This window comes from Labrus bergylta, chromosome 21 (genome assembly GCF_963930695.1).
Source record: "Labrus bergylta chromosome 21, fLabBer1.1, whole genome shotgun sequence".
Classification (NCBI taxonomy): domain Eukaryota; kingdom Metazoa; phylum Chordata; class Actinopteri; order Labriformes; family Labridae; genus Labrus; species Labrus bergylta.
In genome coordinates, this window is record NC_089215.1 from 10,010,396 (window position 1) to 10,035,355 (window position 24,960).

Genomic DNA, 24,960 nt, shown 5'->3' on the forward strand with positions numbered 1-24,960 from the left:
AAAATCAGCCAGATGATCTTGTAGTGTTTACTCCGCTTAAAGTACAGCGATACATCACACAAATAATGTCAGACTTTATTTATTTTCTGCAGTAAACAAAAACTATAACAGCTTTTTCCATAATTTACAAGAAAATTAACTGAACTCGCCTTACCTGTCAGGCATTGAATAAACTCCATAACTATTCAAAATGAGGCAAAACAGAGGGAATTAGTGTCTGACTCTATCAGACTCTGCAACCCATGCCTGAATGTACAAGGTAAATATAGTGATAGTTAGACAACATTACAGATTTTCATAAAAAATCTCAAAAAATTAATTTAATAATTGGTCAGCTTAATTTAATGAAGAATATATCACACTGATGTCTCCTTACATGACTGTAAGGAAAAGATTCTTCACAGGCTTTAAATTCAAACAGCCAGTCTGAGTGCGTTCATTTACTTAGTAGTCAGGGAGAGGGATTGCATGGGAAACCTACCTTGATTTTCAACAAACATATACTGTATGATACTATTTTGCAATTTTTGTGAAAGCTGGCAATGGCAATACTTACGATAAATCCCCTTTGTTGTAAGAATGTAGGTTAAGTCTTGTGCTGAGCCTAGAAGGAAGACAGAGGAAGGAAGATTACAGCTGCATTCAGGTTGATTCCCTCCAACAGCCCACAGAACATCATAGTTGTCATAAATAATCCATTTCATTGTAATCAGCACTTCTTTATGTTTTCAGGCTTTTCAGCATACTGAAAGATCTCTGAAACCAGCCATATACATTCAATTAAAGCAAATACTTGCATGTATCTGTTTTGAGGATGGAAAAGTGACAGTCCCAGGAGATGATTAGACAAGTCAATGAAAAGGTGATTTATTCAGCAACACATTACTTTGGCTTGTAGGCTATACCTGACATTTCTGCTCATTTTGGCTGTGAACTTTTGTCAGATGGCATCACTTCCTCTCCCTTCTTGACTCGTCAGTCTGGTACCTTCCTGAACTTCATTGTAAAATGTTTTTGAAATAGCCCATTTGCAAAAGGCAGTAGAGGTGTTTTCTAGCATTATACGAACCTATTAAGATGCAGTCAAGTATGTTTTTTAAAAGCTAGTAAAAGACCATAAACTTGAGATCGTTGTGCCTTTAAAGGTAAAGTTGAAAAAGGACTAAACAGTGCTAGCTGCCTCCTTCTGTTTTCAGTCTTTAGTCCAAGAAGAGCTTACTGATTCCATGATCACACTGTATTTATGACAGTTGAATAACCATTTAAGCAACAACTCTTTTCCTTATAGTTGCCTTGTGGTTGGAGCAGAGAAACATGACAGGAGGGCAGCATGACTTCCGTCTACAGGCTGTTCTTTCAGTCTCTGCTTTAGTGATTGACTTTGGCTCAAACACTTTTTAACTATAGATGATAAAATGATTATACAACCTGCACGGCTGCCGTCTGAAACGCTGTTGCACTTGGTTTTTATACCTTAACTGTAACGATGAACATAAAACTTACTGAGGCTTATAGTGGAGCTGAGTGTGGCGCTGAACTAACCCGCCTTTCAGCAATTTAAAAATTTGACATCCAAGGTACCTCACTCTTATCTGATTTTGGGTTGTTTTTTTTCCTGCTATTTGCATGTGAGAAAAGCATAGTTAATGTTCCAGTAGTTTACTTTCACTCATGCATAGGTCACATTTGCTTTGGTCCCCACAGCGGCCCCAGGCCTCTCCCAGATGGCCGATGACAGATGCCCACATTTGCTGTTGCCCTTGGTTGGAGTTCAGTCCCCTCCCTCCAGATAAAAAAAAAAAATATAAAGCTGTCCTTACAATAGTTCTCCTAAGTGTCCCTCTCATGCCTGTCATGGCTGGATTTATTTTTCCAATCGTCATTTTTTTTTTAGCCTGCATGTCTCAATTATTGCCTAATTTTTCTATATTAAGAGCACAATCTTTCAAGCCTCTATTCAACATTGTTTTTGAAACATCCTCTCCTCCTTTCCTCGTGCATCTTGTTTGTCCTCAGCATGATCTGATGTCCTTTGCTCATCTTACCAGCTAGACTCTCATCAAAGGTTTTAGCCACACCGATATGTCCTCCCTTACATTATATTCTATATGTCCTGTGACTTCAGTTAAAAACATGGCACAGTCTTGTTATTTTAGCCTGCAGTGAAACAATACATGTAGTGGAGGAAGAATTAATCTATCTTTTCAGTACATGCTCATATCAGTGTTTCTACATAACTGATGTGATATATTGACGGCAAAGAAATACTGTATAATGTAAAGGACACAATGTTTGTCTCTGACTTCATTTTTAAAGTAACTTATAGTTTTGTATATATATTTTTTGTCCATACAAGACATCCCAGGTTTTCAACATTTGTTCTATTTCATTTATTTCTACATGCTATAAATATGTGTAACCTGTTGATTTACTGCTGGTCATAGTGCAGAATTGTCCCCATACAACGGCTTACAGTTCAACTACATTAAACAACAACAACATAAACAGATATGATGTTTATTGTGAAGATATTCTGGAAATTGCAAGTTAAGATTTTCAGAAAAAGGGGAATAAGAGCCAAAGTCTGTTAGGTTGTGAACCAAAAAGCTATTACTTGATGGTTCGCTGAGCCAAAACATGCATTAACATTTGTCCTTAAAAAACAAAAACACCATTATAAAATGTGCAAATTCTGCCGTTTGTAGCTTATGTTTTCTTTCTGTCTGCACAATCCAGTACATTCTGTTGGCCTGGCCATATGCTGGAAGACACTTTATTAGAAAAGACTCCATCTGGAGGAAGGAGATAACATTTTTTCATTCCTGACAGTGGAAAACATCAGCTAGCTTTAAATTAATGTGTCGAGTTTTGTGCTGGAGGGAGAGTTAGTGCAGTGTCAGGGATTTATCATGAATTGACACCTGTGTTGCTCCGATACATAGATCATGACGTGGCCTTTGAGTGCTTCTCAGTGCCTCCAAAGCAGTTACCATTAACATTCGGTAAACAGAGGCAATATTTCAACAGTTATTTACATCATGTTTTGTAATTTATTAAATGTAACATTTAATAAGGAATTGCATTGTTTTCATTTTTAGAATTACTTTTTTTATGTATTCAGTTGGCCTTCACAAACTCCACTACCCCTGCTGAGGCTTTAGTTCAGCCCCCTACTTAATTAGAATGAAGAGTAACAATGCAGCACCCAAAACTGTTGGCTAATTGTTGCATGCAGAAAAACACAAAGCCTTTGGGAAATTTGGAACTAAGGTTTTTATGAATAATACAGATTTTACATGAACCTCAACTTGGATGACTGATGCTTGTTAAATTACCTTTTTTTCAAATGATCTCAACCCCTTGCATTCCTCCAAAGGAGCTAGGGGATAACTCCCCCGCCCCCATCATCAGTGTTGTGCTATTTTTTGTTCTATTGGCATATCATCATCAGGGAGTACATAACCACATTCATATACATGTTTAGTGGGAGTGTTTGATTTGTTTAGTAGCCTGTGTGGACAAATTTAGTCCAGTAAAAAGAGGTAGAGCTGTCTGCTCCTGTGGAGCCTCCTGAATATCAGAGGAGGTGACAGCTGATTGGCTGCTACATCTCTTATCTGGCTGTTGCACAGTCATACTGCGACAACACAAGACAGAAAGACAAACTGGAACATACACACTCACACACAGAGCAGGTTTATGTGTGTGCGTGTGTATTCATTTTTCTATCAGTTTTATTTGTTCATTTTTCTTGAGACATTGTGTAGCTCATCTGAATGCTTTACTGTGTGTGTGTGTGTGTGTGTGTGTGTGTGTGTGTGTGTGTGTGTGTGTGTGTGTGTGTGTGTGTGTGTGTGTGTGTGTGTGTGTGTGTGTGTGTGTGTGTGTGTGTGTGTGTGTGTGTGTGTGTGTGTGTGTGTGTGTGTGTGTGTTTCAGTCCTCAGATAGCAGTGGTCTAATTAAAGAGCTGGCATGTCAACCTGCTCTCCCTCTTTGTTTAACATTGGACCTAATCTCTTACTGCAGAGTGGTGTGTGTGTGTGTGTGTGTGTGTGTGTGTGTGTGTGTGTGTGTCAGTTAACTGCTGATAGCTTTGAGGTGTGTATAAGAAGGATGCCAAACCAGGAACAAGGCCAAACAATCCCAGAGGAGAGTGTGTGTGTACATTGTTGTGCATTTTAAAATGATTTGTTGTTTACTGGGCCTCCAGGTTGTTTGAATATTTATTTATTTGCAAACTAATCTCAGTTTGGTGTGAGTCAGCGTCACATGCGGTGCACTAAAATGTGTTTGGTTGCATCATATTTGAGATTTAAGGAAAAACATTGACATGGATCTTTCATAACCAACACCATATTTATTCTATACTTTTTGTGGTAAGGATAGCTGCATAACTTTTTCAAATATTCAGTTGGTTTATTTATTTAATTTTTTTCTATCAGATTGAATTGAGTTCCCAAATCATCACCTTCTTTACATCCGCTGCTGTATGTCATATATATATATAATCACTGAAGCCACTAGTTTGAGTAAAAGCTACAAAAGCAAAAAAAAAAAAAACATGACTTGTGTTGATATAATGATTTGATATGGGGATGGTTACTGACGTGTCACCAGGGTATAGACTTCTTTAAAATAATCCCTATTCCTCACTGTTGACCTGCTAGATGTGTGTGGCTTTGTTAGTAGTTAGAAAGACTTTCACCTTTATCCGGATTCTTCTTTTTTAGATGTTTAAGAGATGGTTGGTGTCGGCCTTAGTTCCTTGGATATGTAGCCTCATAGTCATGCAGGATAGAAACTGATAGTGATTCAGTAAGACTGTAAATTGGTTTTGTTGACTGCGATGGAGGGTTTAGCTATTTATGTTTTTTTTTACATACATTAACTCAGAAGTGCACTCATTTTGCCTTTTGCTACTTTTTGAGTTGTAACTCAAAATTTGAGTTTTGATGAAAAAGAAACTGAACTTCTGCAGACATGAATCCTTAGCTGGAAACCTTTCATGTGATGCAAATGCAGGATGTCTTCGTACTTTATGCTCTGCATGGCAGTGATTATAGCATTGAAAACATACAGTAGATTATAGATGGATGCCTGTTTTTTCTTTAAACTAGAAAGTTTTGCTCATTTGGCTCCACTTAGAAGGAACTACCTCTTCAAATTTTGCCATTAGGGTCCACTTGCACATACGGATAAAATGATCATAATTTGAGGGTCTAAAGTCAATTTACTGTGACCTCATGTGACCGTCTCATTCTTGTGAATGTCTCTATCAGGAGCTCCTCTGTAAGAATAGCATCTAAGTAAAAAAATTACTTTCATTTTGAAAGAACATGTGCTTTTGTATATTACTTTTGTATTCAATGTATTCAATGTCCACACTACATACGTATATGATATTAAGTCTGGATGGAAGGAGACTGACACTTGATTGTTAAGTGAAGCATGAAAACACCAGTGCAAAAATTGAAGTTGTTGATTGTGTTAAAAGTTGACGTCAGGTGTTTTGTGTTTTTATTTTACTTCTTATCTGACATATAGAGCAGCCTACATGTTTTAAAAAAAAAGTGTGTGTCACAGCCGCATGTTACACACAGACATACACGCAATGTCACTTCCCCAATGTTCCCAGGAACAACTGAGTCCAAAGAAAATGTAGAGACTAAAAATATTCCCCCTCTTCACAGCTCCCACTCACTTACCTAACAGAGTGAATCACTGCAGTATGTGAGTGGAACATTTGCAAATGACCTTGTCATACACATCTGACACACCAAACAGCCTTCCTGCTGTGAGATTGTGTATGCACACAGTGGTGTTTATCTGGTGTACAAACAGTGTACTGTACAGTGTGTGTGTGTTGTGTGTATGACTGCATGTTGTCCGGAGGGTCACGGTGAGTGTTAGGGAACGTTAATGTAGTGTGTGTGTGTGTGTGTGTGTGTGTGTGTGTGTGTATTTATACTTCACTGAGTGCTTCAGGTGAGTCATGTTTCTCCTTGGCCTTCTTTCAAAATAAAGAGCTGTTTGTCATCTTTATTTTAATGCACCAATGAGAGAAAAATCCTCACACATCTAAGACCAGTTTCTGGTAAGCTTTTGATTTATTCACCAATTTGTTTACCTGTAGTACACCTGCTCCCCATTTCAGCATTTAGCAATGCCTTTGAAGTTACAGTTCCCCCTTAGTTAAGGGCTACAACCTTAGATCATTGTTAATATCAGTAATTCTTTGAATCACTTCAGGTTTCACAATGATCTCAGTTAATCGATTAATTGTTTTGCCAGTAAAATGTGATCGAAAGAATCATTTTTCTATGACAGCATCCACATGGTAAACAGATATACTTTCATTTCCATGCAGCCTTTTGGAACAGAAACACAGTCGTGATGTTTTAACTGGAGTCTGTACTGATTGTAAGGAAAAAAATGGCAGAAAAGGGTTTGTATATTGTACTGCACTAGTTTATTCACATAATGTGCAGAAAATAATAGACGATATATCAGATATAAATCAAGCTTTCTCTTACAGACTTCACTCAACCTCACGCAACCTCTGCAGATTTCTGTCTGCATCCGCCATCCAGCAAGATGTGGCTTTTTGTCCATTTTCTTTGCCTTCTCTGCAGAAAATTGCAGCATAATTGAGCTGCAATTTGAGTTGAAACGCTTCAAATTCATGATTTCACAGCCTGTGCAGGGTTGCCTAGCAACACAACTGTAATTGTAGTCCACCTGTCACTCAGTCTTTCAGTCGTCATTTTGACTGTCAAGACTAAAAAGAACAGGAGGTGTTGGTCTCTTTTCTTTGAAAGTTATTCATATCTAAATTTGTTTGCATTGTGACTCACTTATCACAGTTATTAAATCAGAGCAAGTGATTCTTAGAAACTCGAATTATTTATTACTTGTATACTTCCACCCGCAATTTTTTCCATGTCAGGCTGAAGGCTTTATCTGCTGTCGACGTAATGGAACAGAGACGACAGGTGTTGCCGCGAGGGAACTGATCTTGACCTCTGTGTCTGGAATCAGGCCATTTTTTAAAGAGCGTATGCTGAAACATCCCAATAACAGCTGCTTGCATTGAACCCAGAAGGCGTTTATCCAACTCTTAACACATCTGGATTTTTCCAGGAAGTTTCCTAGATCACATAAGTGTCTGGAGAGTGTTGGATTTGTTCAGTCTTAATTTAAAAGGCCAGTCTAAACAGAGGACTTCATTCTCTGAAATATATTCTTAGGACTTCTAGTGGTTCATTATTGTTGTCTAAACAGGCTTTAGAGACGAGCGCATCACATTGTAAAGTAAAGAAACAAATCAAAATGCACATTTCAAAGCCAATACTCCTTTATGGTATTATAGAAATACAGTTGCAGGGAATTAAGTGTAGCTATATATAGTGAGATGCCACATTGGATGCTGTTCTCTTGAGAAATTTTAGTGAACTGCATGCAAGGGAACCTGATTCTAAAACAAAGCTCATCCAATTTCTTTAGATCACTTTATAATGTTATCAAAGCTTCACTAAGAAATTAGTTTAACTGGAGAAAGTCTCTTATATCTCGTATTATTCCAAATATTTCTTCCAAGCTTTACAGTGCCACAGATTTTCTTGATGCAGCCTCTCATGTGTCAAAGCTCGGTCATAAATAAGTTCTTCTGATGTGGAATCAAAACACATTAAAGCAGCACATGTGGTACAGATGGGGAGAACAGGAAATAGGCTGAACAGTTTCTGGTTTTATAGCTACATGTCAGCCCAGGACTCACCTGGTGGGACAGATAGTCCCTATATTCAATCCCAAGTGATTTAATTAAATTTTAATTAAAGGCTTTATATGCGATTTTTCACACTTAAATATAATAGAAATCAAGTATATCCTCTGAAAATAACTCAGTGAGTCATGACTGTCTACAATGGGTGTAACACCCGAGTTTCACTGTCTGTGATGTTTTATTTTCAGTTTGTTTATAGTGCCGGGACGGCCGGCTGACTCCTCCCCTCGCGAATAAAAGTAGTTTAATTGAGGGACTAGAGAAAAGAAGAATAACATACTGTACTCACTGCTTAACTGTGTTTCTAGATCACGATAATTTCGGGTAAATTTACATGCAGTGTGAAGATACGAGCATAATAAAGATCGCTAGCATTAGCACGCTAACACAACAATGCACCGCAAGTTGTTTTGGTTTCATGCTGGTGCCCAAGGGCGACATCTGCTGGATCAAAAAATTGCATATAAAGCCTTTAAGATAACATATCTTTAATATGTTTACTATTATCTATAAGTGTTTGGGCTTTCATAATTTCAAGATCATCAAAACAAACATTCAGTGTGCTCCGTTCTTTTTTTATAATAATGCTCTTGTTTTGTCTTTTGATATCCTGCACCCCCTTTTACTTTACAATATGGTTTCTCTTCACTCTTATAGGTCACATTTATGCCACTTATATTACATAGCTTCAGGCAAATGATAGAGGAAACTCGGATAACACCCTCTGAACGTCAAAGAAACATTAACAGTCCAACTGTTAAGCAAGAAAGCAAAGTTCTCAGCCTTTCATTGTCCAAATGTGTCGTTGTCTCCTGGTGTTACTGAGTGATATAACATCTGATTGGTATTTCTGTTGTGGAAGACAGGTAGTTCAAATACTTAAATTTCTGAACCTACTGTATAGCCATAGCCTGAATTCTCTTCACTTCTTTCTTACCTGTACCATCATGACCTGTCTGTAAAATAAATTATATCTTGTTTTCCATCCTGCTTCTTACTCTATGTGAATTTCACAATAGCAGTATAAGCCAACATAATTGAGTTATCATTTTAGATACTCCTGGCCTCAGTATTGACAATCGTGAGTAAGATGTTTGTCATGAGAAAGCAGCCACACAAAAAAAAATTGGGCTGAATGATTTGGTGATGGTGCTGAAAGAAAACTTAAACTATCAAAATGCAGTTCACTGGAGTAATCTAAACAAAAGTGTTGGGAAGACTTTCTCAACTCAGAAAAAGTTTGAAGATCCTGCAGACCGAAACGTTTTTTTGGGGATATAAAAGCTCTAAGCATGTGTGGGAGTCTGCTGACTGTGTTTGATTGACACCCTCCTCGCTCTGTAAGTGAGACGAGGACAAATAACACCTTGATTAATGTTGTTGGTGCATGGAATTTGGTGCCCATTCAATTTGGAAGATATCCCTACCAACCCTCAACCTGAGTCTCATCAGGATAAATGGAAAAACCTATGTGGGCATGCAGATTCTTTTTAGATAATCTTGAAATTAGTAGCACATTTTCTTAGCACATACAGTACATTTTCAATGAGCAGAAAGTCACCTTGCACTCAGATTGTCTTTGGATGGTAGTAATTTGAGAGTTGAAGTAGTTTTTCTTACGACCTCCACGGCTTCCACGACTTCGAATACAACGCATATCAGTCTTGTTTTTTTTAGTTTTGGCATGTACACCACTCAGTGCCCCAATCTGACACCATAACCAATATTCCCTCCCAAAATATTAAGTGGTTGCAGGTAAATTATCACGTGATGGTTACAAGCAACATCATTGTGGTGCTAGCAAACAGCATTGTGTTATTCAAAAATAGCAAAATGTTTGCAGAAGAATCGAATAATTGACTCATATTATTTGTATATTTTTTAACTGCACTAGTTTCAGAGAAGTAGTCATTATCAACAAACACTTAAATCCTGGTGCAGGTTGATCGGTGCAAATCTGGAGCAATATATAGATACACAATACATGAATGGAAAAAAACAAGTTCTTGATCATCAAGCCAACGTTTACCTCCATCCTCTTTCTACGTTATATGAGCTTAAGTAAATAAACTCTGTAGGTCAGAATAGTGTAAGTTAGGACTCTGAAACCATGGATAAGACAACTTTAACAGTCCAAAAAGTTGCAGCCATACAAAAGTAATCATATCTGGCAGCATCATAATACATTAGTCATTCATATAGTCACCCATTGTGGAGAATATTCACTGTGGCAACAAGTGAGTCCCTTGATAGAGTTGTTTATGGGTTTGACGGGTCATTTCCCTGCAGCTGTCTCAGTCCATAAAGCAAAGATGTCGGGCACGCATTTGGCAGGGAAAGTTAGTAGAGTATTACACAGAGACGGCACTCACGGGCAGGTGAATTAGTATTTATATCTGCTATGTTGTTTGGGCGCTGACATGAATCATTAGCTGAAATCCTGTAACAAGATGCAAATGCAGGATGTCTTAGTTCTGAAAGAATACGTTATGCTCTGCATGGCTGTGATTATAGCACTAAATGACATACAGTAGGTACAAAGATGGATGCCTCTTTCTTTTTAACAAACAAGGTATTTTTAGAGACGATGGCTTTTTATCAAATCAGCAGATATGAAACCAAGTCTACAGTGTTTTTATTTGCTGCAGGGCAGTTTTGGTCTGTGAAAATGTGCAGAATAAGTGTGAAATCCTCGACTGTATTTACATCACGACAGCAGGAAATACCACAGTTATTTTTACACATTTTTATAGGACGTTTCTAGGGACTTCAGAGCACTATAACATTGAAAGAGCGCTATAACATCACTACATTTAACATTCGAGATTATTTAACTTGTGCTTTAATTTCTTATTTTTGCATGATGTCTTATTTCTTTATTAATGTTCTATTCTAATGTCTCTTTTTCGGGAGGTTTTTTTGTCCTGTGTGTAGCACTTTTAATTGCTGCTGAAATGTGCCATAGAAATAAACTTGACTTGTTTTGACTTGACTTGGGGACTTAACACCCGCCTCTGTGTCTAGCTGATTTAATAATAATAATAATACTAATACTTTTTTTTATTTCAAAGCGCATTTCAAAGCACCCAAGGTCACCGTACAAAGCAGAGATAAAAACCACAAAGTAATCAAACAGAATATGCCAATTTAAAAAGATGTGTTTTGAGATGAGATTTAAAAACAGTGAGAGAATCTATATAACAGATGTCTGGTGAGAGAAAGTCCCAGAGGTGATGGGCAGAGCGGCTGAAGGCTCTGGACCCCATGGTGGACAGGTGGGCACGTGATGCAGTGAGTTGTATGGAAGAAGAAGACCTGAGAGTGCGGGTGGGGGTTTTGATGTGCAAGAGTTCAGAGAGGTACAGAGGAGCAATGTTATGGATGGTCTTAAAGGTTAGTAAGTCAATGTGGTATTTAACCTGGAGCCAATAAAGCTGCTGAAGGACAGGAGGGATGTGATTTGTTTATGATTTTTAACTTTTGGAGCATCGGCTCAGAGAGTGGTAGTTAAAGCAGCATTTATGACCTGTGCTTATATTCTTGGCTTTGTTTCCTCATCTCGACAGGCTGATGAGTGCTGGTATTTTAAAAGCTGCCAGGACCAGATAGCTTCACTGCTAAGAGGAGAACAGATACTGTGTTTACTGATAAAGCTACCGAGTTTCTCCTCTCATAGCTCTTTGTATCACAAAGCTGTTCAACAACATTCACAGTAGCTCCATGATGCATTGAGATTTTACGGCTGGTTCACTCAGATTTATCTGCATCCTCAGGGTCAGTAGGTTGAGCTGATGTGTACTGCATGGATAACAGTATATTCTCTCACTCTCACTGCTTTACCGCATTTAAAAAGAGAGAAAAAATAACAGCCAGCATGCTGCTAGCATTTAGCAATTGTCATGATGTCATCTACCCTGCTCCATAATGACGCTTCATTAGGTCCTAATTTTCACATGTCATGAGTTTACTTGAGTTTTCATGGAGTTTTCAGAAATGTTTGATTTTTTTCATGAAAGCCAGTTGTTCGTTCTTGGAAGAACAAAGGACATCAGCTGCCCAGAAAGGATTCCTTTTACTTTTATAGTAAGACATACAATGATTAGAGACGATGGCTTTTTAACACAACCAACACAGCCAATTTGGCAAAATTGTTTTCTTTTGTTGAGCTGCCAGGGCAACAGAGAAATATGCAACATTTTTTTTTATAAAGAATTACATTGCAGTACATCCTGTGGGGTTCAACTTCAACTCTTGGGGATTTAAATGTGATTTATAACGATAGGAAAATATCTGGAATAACTTTTTCTCAAGGGTTTCACTCTTGACTGACAACTTTTAGATTTTGCTCTGAAGAGTATTGTAATTTACTCTTTTGGTCTGTAGTGGAGGACCAGGCTATTTCCAGCTGCAAACTCTGGTGCCAGGCAGACAGAGAAGCTCTGGCTGTTGTACAGAGATCGAGCCGAAAGCAGCAGCAGCTGCTGGCTGAACCTCAATCTGTTTAAGTCATTTGATAATGGGGATGTCCCGCGCCAACCCCAGCTGACCACAAGTAAAGGAGGTAGAGGTGTAGCTTGGAAGCATCCAGTCTAATGGAGGGTTTAAACTTTGGCAGTTTTCCAACAAAAGCCAACAAGAGCAGGGCATCGGTGGCGCAGTGGTTAGTGCGTGCGCCCCATGTATGGAGGCTATAGTCTTCCAAGCAGGCGGCCTAGGTTCGAGTCCAGTTTGTGGCTCTTTTCCCACATGTCATTCCCCACTCTCTCTCCCTGATTTCAGACTCTATCCACTGTCCTATCTCTACAATAAAGGCACAAAAATAAATCTTAAAAAAAAAAAGCCAACAAGAGCATCTGAACAGGACTAGTTATTCAAAGAAAATGATCTGAATAGAAAAACCTTGACGACTCAAATCACCTTAAGGTGATATAGACGGTCCTTCCATACCTCCCTCTGACTAAACCTGGCTGCTGACTCATCAATACCTTTTACAAAACATGAACTGACAGAAGACTTCAGATACGTGAGCAGCAGACAGAGCTGTTCTCAAGCAGCTGACTAGCAGACAAGAGACACACAGCAGGTGGGCTGGAAAACAATCAATGCGTCTGGATGTAAAAATGATTTGTGCGTGTAATTTTTTGTAGGTGGTGATAAGATAAACAATCATGAGTAATAGTAAACAGGTGGCAAATATAAAATTTTCTGGCAAAGTTAAAGAAGCGTTAAAAACTTTCCACCCCATTTGCTCTGGACGGAAATCTTTAAAACCCACACATCAACAACAACAAAAAACTCCACTGAGGTAAATTGTGAAGAGTGTGGCTTTTGAGTAGTTCTGGACTTTTACAATAATGTCTTTCAATCAGAATTTCCTTAACAGAAGCCTCAGATGCCCAAAGTTAACTATTCACTACTGTAATACATACTGTATATGTTAAATATCATTATTTGCTGACTTGATAGATTCATGAGTTAACTGCATTTCCTCAGCGTCTTTCTCAAAACCAATTTCTTTATACTGCCTCAACTGTACGATTTTAGGACAAAATCAGTAAAAAAAAAAGTGCAATAGCATTGATAAAATCTTAAGTGTTGAACCCTTTCAGACATGATATTATAGAACTCATCAACAATATCCTTACTGTTTGCATTTATATTTATATACCTCTAAATGCCTTAAAGTTATGGTATGATACACTTTATTGTCACCCTGGGAATTTTTTCAGACCTTTGTCCTGCACATTAATCTGCATCCGCAGTAGCATCAATAAAAAAAGACAAAAAACTGTCATACACATGTAAACAGAGAAGGGCACTTAAATGAAAACCATACACAACACATTTTGCACAATATTGCAAAACATCTGTATAAAAAACACAAAATAAATAAGAGGGGAAAAATAAGAGCTTCTTTATATATTTTTGTTTTAGCAATTTGTATAATCTAGATTTAAAAAACTAAATCTCATATGTATTTTCATACTTTCACACATTTTGTACTGCTGAGCAACAGTCTCTGTGAGGATGGATAAAAGCACATGTTATCCCATCTTAATTGTAAATGTTATCCAGGAGACATGACGTTTGTTTCCTACCAGATTCGTTGTTTATAGACACGACCTTATGTGAGCAGTATTGTTTTTTCCCAATGATTTGTTTATTCTAAATGTGTTTTAAAATCATACTCTGCTGTGAGGAAAAAAAGAGGTTTTCGACTGCATTTGTTTTTATTCATATTTGTATGAAGTAGGCGTCTCTGGGCCAAACAGCTGCTTTCACATCCAACTCCATCCCTGCCTTTTAAAATGGGGACTGGCCCTTTCCTCATGTTTCTCGGACACTCTGTATGTTTAAGCATGTGTGTTTGTCGTGTGCAAGGTTATGGCACACACTTCTCTTTGTTGAAACACTCCTTATTTCATCACCATCGTCACCAGCAGTAACTCATGTCCCCTCCACTGCCACACTGCAGTAAAACATCATTCAAATCATCACCAAGACGGGCTGCAGCTTTGATGTTGCTGGTCTGCAGCTGATGAATTCCAGCAAACACATTTCCATTCCACTTTCATCTCCCCACCAGTCAAATTGAATTTTTCAGAACAGCAAAGATTTTCCAAATGATGGTTTCTGTTTGGCGCGTTCAGCGAGGCGGGAGATAAAACGTCCATCACGTCGAGGGCTTAATTGACTCCATTATCATATAAGCAGCACTGAAACAAAGAATTCAGTTAGTCTTTTGGTGGCATTTGCACATGTCCACATTGAGCTGCAGCTTGATTTATGCTGTCAGAATTGCTCGGCCATTTCAGGTGTTAAAGCTCTCACAAAGACATGTTGCCTTTATGTTCCCAGAGGAATAATCTTTTATGATCTGATAAATGGAGAGAAGCAGGAACAAGATACTTATCTACAGTCTCTGTGATGTATGTGCCACAGAGAGATCAGTGTTGTCAGTTAGTGATGTCTAAGGTCCAGGTTTTACTAAAAAGACGCAGTGGTATACCTTTTGAGTTCTGACACAATAGCGGCCCTTTAATTTGAGTCTATGATGGGATGTGAACGATTTGTAACATACAATTTGAATATTTTAAAATGCTGACAGTGACTGGCCAAAAGATGTAGATAAATCAAAGTAATAAGCCTCCTTTGTCTGCCTTTAAATTCGCTCTCTGTAAGGTACAATGAAAGATGAAGCATGCCGCTCTATCCCCCCCTTGTGGAGGCTTTAAAAACATACACGGCACATATTTCGATTAGCAATGTCTCCGTCTTTCTCACTCTAGATATGAAGCGTCCAAAAAGCCCGAACTGGCCGGACAGCAGCCCCCCTCCCAAGGCTCAGCAAGGAAAGAGGAAAGAGGAGGAGGAAGAAGAGGAGGAGGAAGATGAAGAGGAGAGGAAGGTGGTGGCAGGGCACAAGGCCAAACGTGAGCGACGTCAAAGCAGCAGCGTCAGCAGTGCCACAATGTGTCAGGTGTGCAACATCCAGCTGAATTCTAGCGCTCAAGCCCAGATCCACTACAGAGGGAAGACCCACCAGAGGAGGCTGCGACGGCTGGCCAAGGCAGTCAGCTCAGGTAGGAGAGCACTAAGTTTGTATACTTATATTACCATTTCCAAAGTTCACAACCGAGACAATGTACTGTATTCATAATTTTTCTTTGTAAATGAATTGATTTAAGCTGCATAAGTTTGTCACACCCTATTTAATACTACTCCTCATCTGTCTTAAGACCTGTACAGTACTGGCCTCACGAACCTGAACAAAAAGGGTTCACACTAAGCAGTCGCACGAAGCTGGCCATCAACCTGATGAGTAAACCCAGAGTTACTATGAATGCATTCATTTTAAAGTGACTGCTGTCCAATAATTAACACCAAGCAGACTTAATCATATCACAAAACACTTTGACAAAGGTTCTTGTCTTTTAAATTGCAGTCTTTTATTGCGATCTCCGTAACTTTTCCTTGCTGTTTGTGTGCGCTTGGCGACCGGCTTGTTTTTGTTGTGTCTCTTATCTTAGTACTGATTTCTTCTGCTGCCTTGGTGGCAATGGTCACTCTCTTTAAAGAGTTCACTTAATGAGGCACGCTAGTATTTAAAGCAATCAAGTACAGCTGTTCTCATAAAGTTATAACCTTTTATGAAGCTTGTATAGTGGCCAGCCTATATTGAATCTCTTATTGTTCTAATTTTTGATTAAAATGTCAATGTTTTAAGTATAAATACAGAGTTTTGAAGAAATCACCTCTATGATATTCCTAGCAGAAAATAGAAGAGTTTCAAACCATAAATCAGGGAACCCAAATCTCATACACACCAGCTTCAGTGACACTCCATGTACATGCTATTTTCAAGGAAAACGTTCAGTATTCAGATAATGGATATTATGCTGAAATTGATATCTGACATAAAAAAACATAAACACAGAAGATAGCTCAGGGTAAGCATCTGTAATGATTCATTTAGGCTCTAAGTATAACATGGAACTTTAGGTGTCAACTAACAGTTATAATTTGTAACATATAAAGTACATTTTCAGGCAGTCACATTATAATATTACACACTTGTGGCGCTGAGGACTTCCTGTAAAGGACACATACCTTTGCAGTTAAAAGTTCTCCAAAAGGCTCCCAGGGAGCAAAAGTTTATGTTTTTTAGGATGTCGTTTTTTTAAAGCCCTTATGAGTCATAGATCAATATCTAGTAGGAAACTAGAGAGAGTGAGAGTGGGGAATGACATGCTGAAAAGGAGCCACAGGTCGGACTTGAACCCAGGCCGTCCACTTGGAGGACTATAGCCTCCCTACATGGGGTGCGATCTTACCACTGGGCCTTCTGCATCCCGAAATAAGAATATTTATAAGACTTAGGAGACTGTCACCATATCAAGCTGATGTTTCAAGGCAAGTAAGGACACAATTGTGAAGACAGAAAGAGGCCAGGCTATCCCTACATGAATTGACCTTTTCCCACAGCAGACATTTGGTATAAGTACTGTGATGAATGATGTCTCCATTACATTAACAGGTCCCAGTACACCATGCCCGTGAGACATCATGCATGATATCAGAGCCCTAAAACTGCATAACCTAAAATGAACAATGTTATTCATCCATTGTAAAGCTAAAACATCTGCTGTGAAAAAACTGTCTTTTCTCAGGTCTCAGTGCAACATTATATAATAAAGAAGAAAAACACTGACTGAAAGACTCGTTACTTTATGTTGTCTTCACAACGCCGCAAACCGCCTCAAAAAGACCACAATTTAATCAACAACTCTGAACAAAAAACAGAACATTATGAGCCTTACTAAATTGATGTTTACTGCAGGGTTGTTGTACTATCCTTGGTTCTCCCTTTTTTAACACTATTTCCATCATTTTTTCCTCCATAGTGGGTCGGTTTATAATTGAAAGAAACAAGTGCTTCTTTGTTTCTGAGCCTCAGGCTTCTTGGTGCCAAAGTTTGTAATGAAGAAAATTTGCCTCACACATGTTCACAGTCAGATTTTTGTCTGTGTAGATACTGGATCTTGATTTTACAGCATAAAAAATTCAGAAATAAAAGAAAGGTTTAGAGTTACCATGAACTGTCAGAAAAGCTTTGTTTTGACCTTGAAATATATGCAAACACTGGTTTTCAGCAGAACTTGTCATGTTTGGTGTTTTATTGCATTCAAATGTGGAGAAATAGCAGCCTTTTATACTGTATCTAGATACTAAACACAACTTATTAAGGCATTTATTTATTAATTGTGACTTACGGTATAATCTCTCTCTAATATTCACATCTGCAAACCATAAGGAGGTGTAATACACTCAGTATATATTTACTATTCCAACAGAGCCCCTCGCCATTTCCAAGCATTTTCTGCACACCTGCTTTGATGAAGGGCCATTAATCACCTTCCCTCAGCAGCACCTGTGTCATTCTACCACGCTGACCAGCCTGATCAATCAAAACTCTGGGAAAAAAATCCTCAAATGAACAACTGGCCAATAAGATGGCACGTTTTAATGTTGATTTATGAGGCTGTCTGCATCTGCAGGCTTGCCAAACATATTTAGCTGTCCCTGATTCAACCCAGTGCATAAAATTGAATTAAAACTGTATCCATTGTTTAATTTCTCCTTCACTTCAACCTCATTTTGTTATCATCAGAATGTTATTGACTTTTCCTGTGTCAGGTAATAGCCTTGTCATATCATCATTCATACTTTAAAGTATGAAAGTGATCTAGAGCATGAAGACAGAATTGGCCCACGTCTGTCTGCCTGTTGTTTGTTTTGACTTGCTATAGTATCCAGCAGCAAACTTATAGATCCTGACCAACTAATCCAAAGCTCTTATGATAGCTGAAATAACGTTTATTGAATTCAGGTTAAATATTGTGCAGTTTTTTTGGTGTAGGAACCGAAAATTCAGTGAATGCAATCCCCCTTAGCAGGTGACAAATAGCTGGCATGTAACATGTAACAGAAGGAGAGAGAGCCATCGATGTATCCTTCCAGACTTAGAAAGTTATCTGAGCCAAGACGTATAACTTCCTCATTAGATTGTTAGTAAATTTACTTTTACTTCCTCTTAGACAGACTTTACTGTAAGCTGAAGATTTGGATTAAAGACTCTTTTTGCAGTCTACACAAATAGACCAAAAGTGAAGGCAGCAGAAAACAAAGTGGCTTTCCTCGCAAGTATCTGCCCAAACTGCAGCTTCACTAAAGTTGACATGTTTCATTCTTTTTAAGAAATCCTAATGTCTGCTCATATTTAGCATACTGGAGTTTTTCCTACAGCAGTAGTGTTACTGTAATAAAGAACTCATAAAGAAGGCTTTATCTCAAGTTTGATATCAAAAGGAATCACACTGATGCAGACTTACAGTAACACCCTTGTTTGCACTGGGCTAGACCTTCAGATGTGGTTGGTGTTGTTACACTTAACACTTTGATTGACACTTCAATATCTTTCATACTTTCAAATTGAGCTTCCTCCAGTTGAAATCTCAGATAACTGGGAATGTCACACACCTCTCCAGCCTGAATAGAACAAGGAAAAAACACCTCTCTAGTTACAAACTGAGCAAAGATACTTCTCAGTCTTATTCATGCCAGATATTTAGGGAGACAAAAAAGTAAGAGAAGCATTTTTGAGTGGAGGGAATCTTTTAGCCAGCTGGAGGAGAAGACATTTCAAGTCAATGAGTGTAACTTTTTCTTCAGTCTGGGTCATGCTTGATATATTACTCCTGGCTGAGAATTGTTTACGATAAACATACATTCAGTAAATATTATTGGACAAAGCCTGAGTGACGTCACGCGTCTGTTAATGCAGGGGGCTTTGGAGTCCAACCAATGGCAGTCACCATGTTGGAAATGTCTTAACCTAACTTTTAAGTCATCTTAACGACAGGCTGAGAACTGAGCTTAGGAGGGTTTTTAAGCCTCTTGACAAACAGCTTCATCAGCTTCATTTTTTAACACCAGAGGTTGCTGCTTGGATATAAGCCTGATCAACTTCTTTAGTGTCTCAGGATGATAGCTTTATTTGCAGTTAGTTTACCAAACTATCAATATCACGGTTTTACTGTGACAGGGTCTGCAGACTCTTAAAATTAAATAACAACATATCTGTCTGCTGGCTTCAATTGTTTATTGTTTGCTGAAGTATTACTGGAGTTTTTGTTGACTATCAGTTGTTATTTTTTTTTTTTTTTCAGCTGTTTAAAAGCTATATATTTTTTTACGATTCTTCTATCCAGAACGTCATGGGATAACAGTGTCAATTACAAGCAGAGGTTAAGAAGAATCTGCACACTCGCTGTTTTATTATGCTTTAATTTCATCACGCTCCCTGTACAAACTCAACACCTGCTGGGATTTAGTTTGAAGTATAGAAGCGGGTCACAGCTTATGTCTGATGGTGATACAGTGAAGCCAATTTTTCAGACTGTGTTGGCATTTTTCATGTGACTGAGAATAAAATGAGTGTCTTACAATGGAGCAATGAACTGAGAAAATCATGTACGGTCTTCTGAATGTGACCTCCATTCTGCTCCAGTTTTCTGGAGGGACAGCAGGGAGAGATTTGTTCTCTCATATGGAAATCTGTCTCTCATAGACACATTTATCGAAACCCATGGGGGAAATCTGTGCAGGAAATACTGACCCTTACTAAAATAAGTTATCATTATGCAGACGACACACAAATATATATTACAATGTCGCCAGGCAACCATGGTCCCACAAAAGCACTGGGTAAGTGCATAGAACAAATCAATGAGTGGATGTGCAAAATGTTTCTCCAGCTAAACAAAGACAAAACTGAGGTTGTTGTTTTTGGAAGACTGAAAGCCACAGACCAGGCAAGAAATCTGGACGTAGTGATGGACTCAGACCTCAATTTTAAAAGCCACATTAAGACAATTACAAAATCAGCCTACTATCACCTGAAGAACATATCTAGAATCAGAGGACTTATGTCCCAGCAGGACCTGGAAAAACTTGTCCATGCTTTTATCTAAAGTCGTCTTGATTACTGTAACAGTTTCTTTACAGGTCTGCCTAAAAAATCAGTCAGACAACTGCAGCTGATCCAGAACGCTGCTGCTAGAGTCCTCACCAAAACCAAGAAAATGGATCACATCAGTCCAGTTCAGAGGTCCTTACACTTGGCTCCCAGTCTGTCAGAGAATAGACTTTAAAATCCTGCTGCTGGTTTATAAAGCGCTTAATGGTTTAGGGCCAAAATACATTAGTGACCTCCTGATTAATTACGAACCATCCAGACCGCTCAGGTCGTCTGGGACAGGTCTGCTCTCTGTCCCCAGAGTCAGAACCAAACACGGAGAAGCAGCAGTTTCTATGCTCCTTATATCTTTAACAAACTCCCAGAAAACTGCAGGTCTGCTGAAACTCTCAGCTCTTTTAAATCGAGGTTGAAAACATACCTGTTTACAGCTGCCTTTCATTAAACAGCTTTAATAAGATTTTAAACTTTAACTCTGCACTGTAACTTTTAAGTCTTTTTATATTACTACTTTATTTATTTAAATTAATTTCATTTGAATTATTTTTATTTGAACATATTTTCAGATTTAATCATTTCAGTGATTTTAACATTTCCTATTTTAATGTTTCTTTTCTTACCTCTGTCAACCTCTGTTAACTTGCCTTGCCTTCTCTTGTGTTCACCAACAGCAGTGTTTACCACCGATTCAACTGTTTTTAAAATGAATATGTTTGCTTTTTAATGCAGGGGATTGCAAATCAATGTACAGTGTTTATGATGGCAAACTTTTCACATGAACTGTTATATTAAACATGCACATCATCCACATCATTACTGACAGAGTTCAAACAGCTACAGGCCTCAGTTTCAGAGCTGTCTCATCCTCTAATCAAGGGTTAAAACGAGTCTCCCTCATGGGCAGCTTGTGTCACTCCCTCGGGGTCAGGAGCCTCTTGTTTACCCACACACAGGGCTCAGAGTGATTTAGCACCTGCCATGTTTGAACTGGTTTAATGAACCCTACAGCATTTACGCTCGTTGTGTTTGGGTTGTTGAAAAATGAATATAGCCATAAATATGATTAAAATAAAACTATACCATAGACAGGAGATTTTTTTTTAATAATAACCAATATCATTTAGTCTATTAATAGTGAGAAAGTAAAGAATTAATTCCAAGATTTCCAAGTGGAATCCACAGTCGAAGGCTTAGAGATGTTAAATTTTCCCCACGCATCTCCCCCAAAAAGAGCCTTAAGCACTTCCCAATGTTAAAGCTGATTAACGAGATGGTTTGGTAAAAACAGCATGACTCATTACTGGATTCAATAACAGCTTTCCTGCTAAAAATATGGCAGCCAAGCAGATCTTGTGTAAAACCTTGTGAAATAATAGGAAGGAAGATTCCTACGCACAAATTTACACTGGTGCCAGGTTTTATATAATGTCTCCGTGTTTCCTGTTTAGCTGTAGTGATGAGAGAGGAGGAGGACGAACCGAGTCAATTAAGGTGAAGTTAGTATAATTCAGTCTGTTCTGCCTCATAATACTCATTCCCTTCCTGCAGCTGAACTAGCATTCCCTTTACTTAGCCTCGTGATGTGATTGCTCAAATGAAAGAGATTTTAATAGGCTGCTTCTCACTGTGCGCCTTCTCAAAAGAGGAGCAGGCCAAAGCAGTTTCCACTTCCTGCACTCCTCATTGAGATCCTGGACCACCATGGATTAATGTCAGTTCATTTCAGGGGTTTTCAAAATTTGTCTGATGACAGTTTGAGTCACACATATTTAAAACAGTGTCATTTCTAATATACAAATACTGCCCACACAAAAGTTGAGGTACAGGACAAGTAAATGTATGTATGAGAAGAGGGTTGTTTGTATATTTTTAATTCAAGGCATAAAATGTCCCCTCTGCCACTGATAGGTTTTGCTTTTTTTTTCCCAAAAAATTTAGCATATTGAAGTTTTGACAAAAAATACAGAATCAGACATGTACCCCTTTCAATTAAACTGATAGTAATTAAAAATGTTCGCATCATTTTTTAAAGCGCCCATGAGCTATCCTCGTTTTTTTGTTGATTATGGCGCCCCCTGTGGATAAAGTGATCCTATTATCTCTTTTCTGATGTTATCTTGTACATGTTTTTCAGTAGTAGTGCTTTCTTCATCCTGTTTTTTTCTAACAGTATCGTATTGTATCATTCACTGTGAATCTTTGCTCAATTTTGTCTGATATTTTTCCAGCAGCAGAGGTAATAAACATTTTGGTCACATAGAAACATCAACATTAATTCCAGTCAGCTTCATAACCTGGTAAAAACTTGTCAGAGCCTCATTATTGCTCGGTCAAACCCTGTGACCAGCGGTGGGAGAAAGTCCCTCAGATTACACCTTTACTCTGCTTCAGTACAGTTTTGAGGTGCTGGAACTTTACTCTAATTGTTTCTTCTTATCTGCTTTCCAGATGTGAATATTTTTCTTCTTTCTCCATGACTTTTATACCTTTTTCAACTTCAATGTCCATCATTGATATTCATTCATTTCACACCTTTGACACTTTCATGTGACCTTCTGAGAAGCTAAAATGCTCCTTTTTGCTTTTCAAATTAAAGAGCAGCAAACTGTAGAATCAATAAAGAAGCTTTTATTCATCCCACAGGGAAGTCAGATATAAGTGAGCAGAATAATGAACTGTATTAAATATAAATAAGCAACTTTGAAAAAAAGGACATTGAAAACAGTAAGAACATAGAATATTCCATTTTGGGAAAATTGTGTTTTATTCTTCTCATCCCCTTCCTTTTTCTTTGAATAATACGGTCTTCAAAATGGCAAAAACATCCTAAAGAGAATATTCTTTTCACTCTGCTTACTTCAATGCAAAACCTTCACTAATGGATTTTTTTCAAATTGCAGTATGGCCACTTGCTGTCAGCACTGCTTAACACAAACCCCCGCGATACCACTTCTGTAACATCCTCATCTAGCTGCATGTGCATGTCAATGTCTCCTTCCTGAGATGCTTCTCCCTATAAGCTCCTTACTGTCATCAGTCTACTAGTGGTCTGACCGTTTTTAAATGTGCTGCATGTTGAAGAGTTCGGGTAAGGGAGAGGACAATTAATGCCTAAGTTTGTTCAGATGAAAGCACTTCAGATTAGACTTGGTGCTGTTTTTATGGGTATTTACGCAGAGGATAAACAAAGCATCAGATGTGCAGTTAACAGCACAGATGATGTGATATATGTACACTGATATGAACCTACGGCTATTTAAGGCAGGTATAGAGTATATCATCTTGTATATGGGCCAATACACCTCTGGCAAAATAAATAAATCTGATTTACATAATTTGACCATACAAAGATTTTCATGCTTCTTTGACGTATCATTGTTCAAACACTCTCCCTTTATCTAACCTGAAAATTGATGTTGGTCACAGAGGTGATCTACAACATTTCCTGCGCCATTTATAACAAATCCCTCAAAAAAAGAATTCTCCTTTCTATAACAAAGCTTAGCTAATGGAAAATCTCTACATTTCTATCCACTGCACATTGACTAGTTTAAGTCTTTTCTCAAAGGCTCTATCCTACCTTCTCCTGTCTACCAACATACATACATTAAGATACATAATATCACAAACTGGTCCATGTAAGTGCTATGCCTGCAGGCATAAACACACATTCACATTCACATGCATGAGGAAGGTGGGATGTGAAATAGGACATTTATCAGCTGGAGTTTGGTGCTGCTTGGCCTCATTTCATAGAGGAGAGGCTGCTGAGCAAAAGAAGCCATTTTTAAGATGTCGCTTCTCCTAATGTCGAGGGCTATTCTGCCCAATTTGAAGGAGCGTTTGTTGGGGAAGGAAATGCGGATCCAAAACAAATGGGGTGGGTTGGAATGCTTAGTATTTCCCTTTTATTTAATTTGGCAAATACGGTGCCAAACCCCCCTCAGGAACTAATAAAGCAAACACCTGTTTTCCAGTGTTTTTTCAGACTGTGTCATCGACTGTACGGTTGAGGCACATTTTAAAATTTAGCTGGAGCTGCACCTAGATTTTAAACTTAAATAAAACAAGTAAACCTTTCTTGGTATTCCAGGCATCAACGCATTAGGGTTGTTGTGTGTGTGTTTGAGAACATGAGTCATTATCCTGCTTTAGAGGCAAAGTCACATGGACTGAAGAGTCAGTGAATACATTTAAATTCTTGAGCAAAACACAAAATGAGTACTGAATTCATCTTGGTAGCACAAGTTTCATTTTTTATAAATGTTTGGATTTTTCACAAGTCAAAAGGATGTTTGAGGAAATATTGTATCTTTTAAAAGAATATGAATGCAATTCAATTCAAAATCTTAAAAATGCAGACAAATATTTCTGAAGGTGTGAATCACAGTAAATGGAGAGCAAAGAAATCTGTAAATCATTTCCCCTTTCTCCTTTTCATCTCCCTGTCCCTCCTCACTACCTTTGACAAGTCAGTGATTTTCACAAGTAGCCTGACGCGTCAATCATACACACATACAAAGTCCATACATGGACACAGATATGCACAGCCAAGGTTTTATGGGTCCAGCAGCTACATGAAAGCATGTCGTGCGCGGCAGACACACACAGCTCTGCTCGGGGCCGTCTCTTCGCACTT

The 24,960-nt window shown here is 38.3% G+C and overlaps 1 protein-coding gene across 1 annotated transcript in view; it reads left to right on the forward strand.

Moving 5' to 3' along the window:
• Nucleotides 1-24,960, forward strand: part of LOC110002631 (zinc finger protein 385C) — a 69,185-nt gene that overhangs the window by 12,018 nt on the left and 32,207 nt on the right. The window contains exon 2 of the mRNA XM_065949897.1: nt 15,073-15,366. Within this exon, the coding sequence (XP_065805969.1) occupies nt 15,073-15,366 (294 nt within the window). The remainder of the gene's footprint in view (nt 1-15,072; nt 15,367-24,960) is intronic.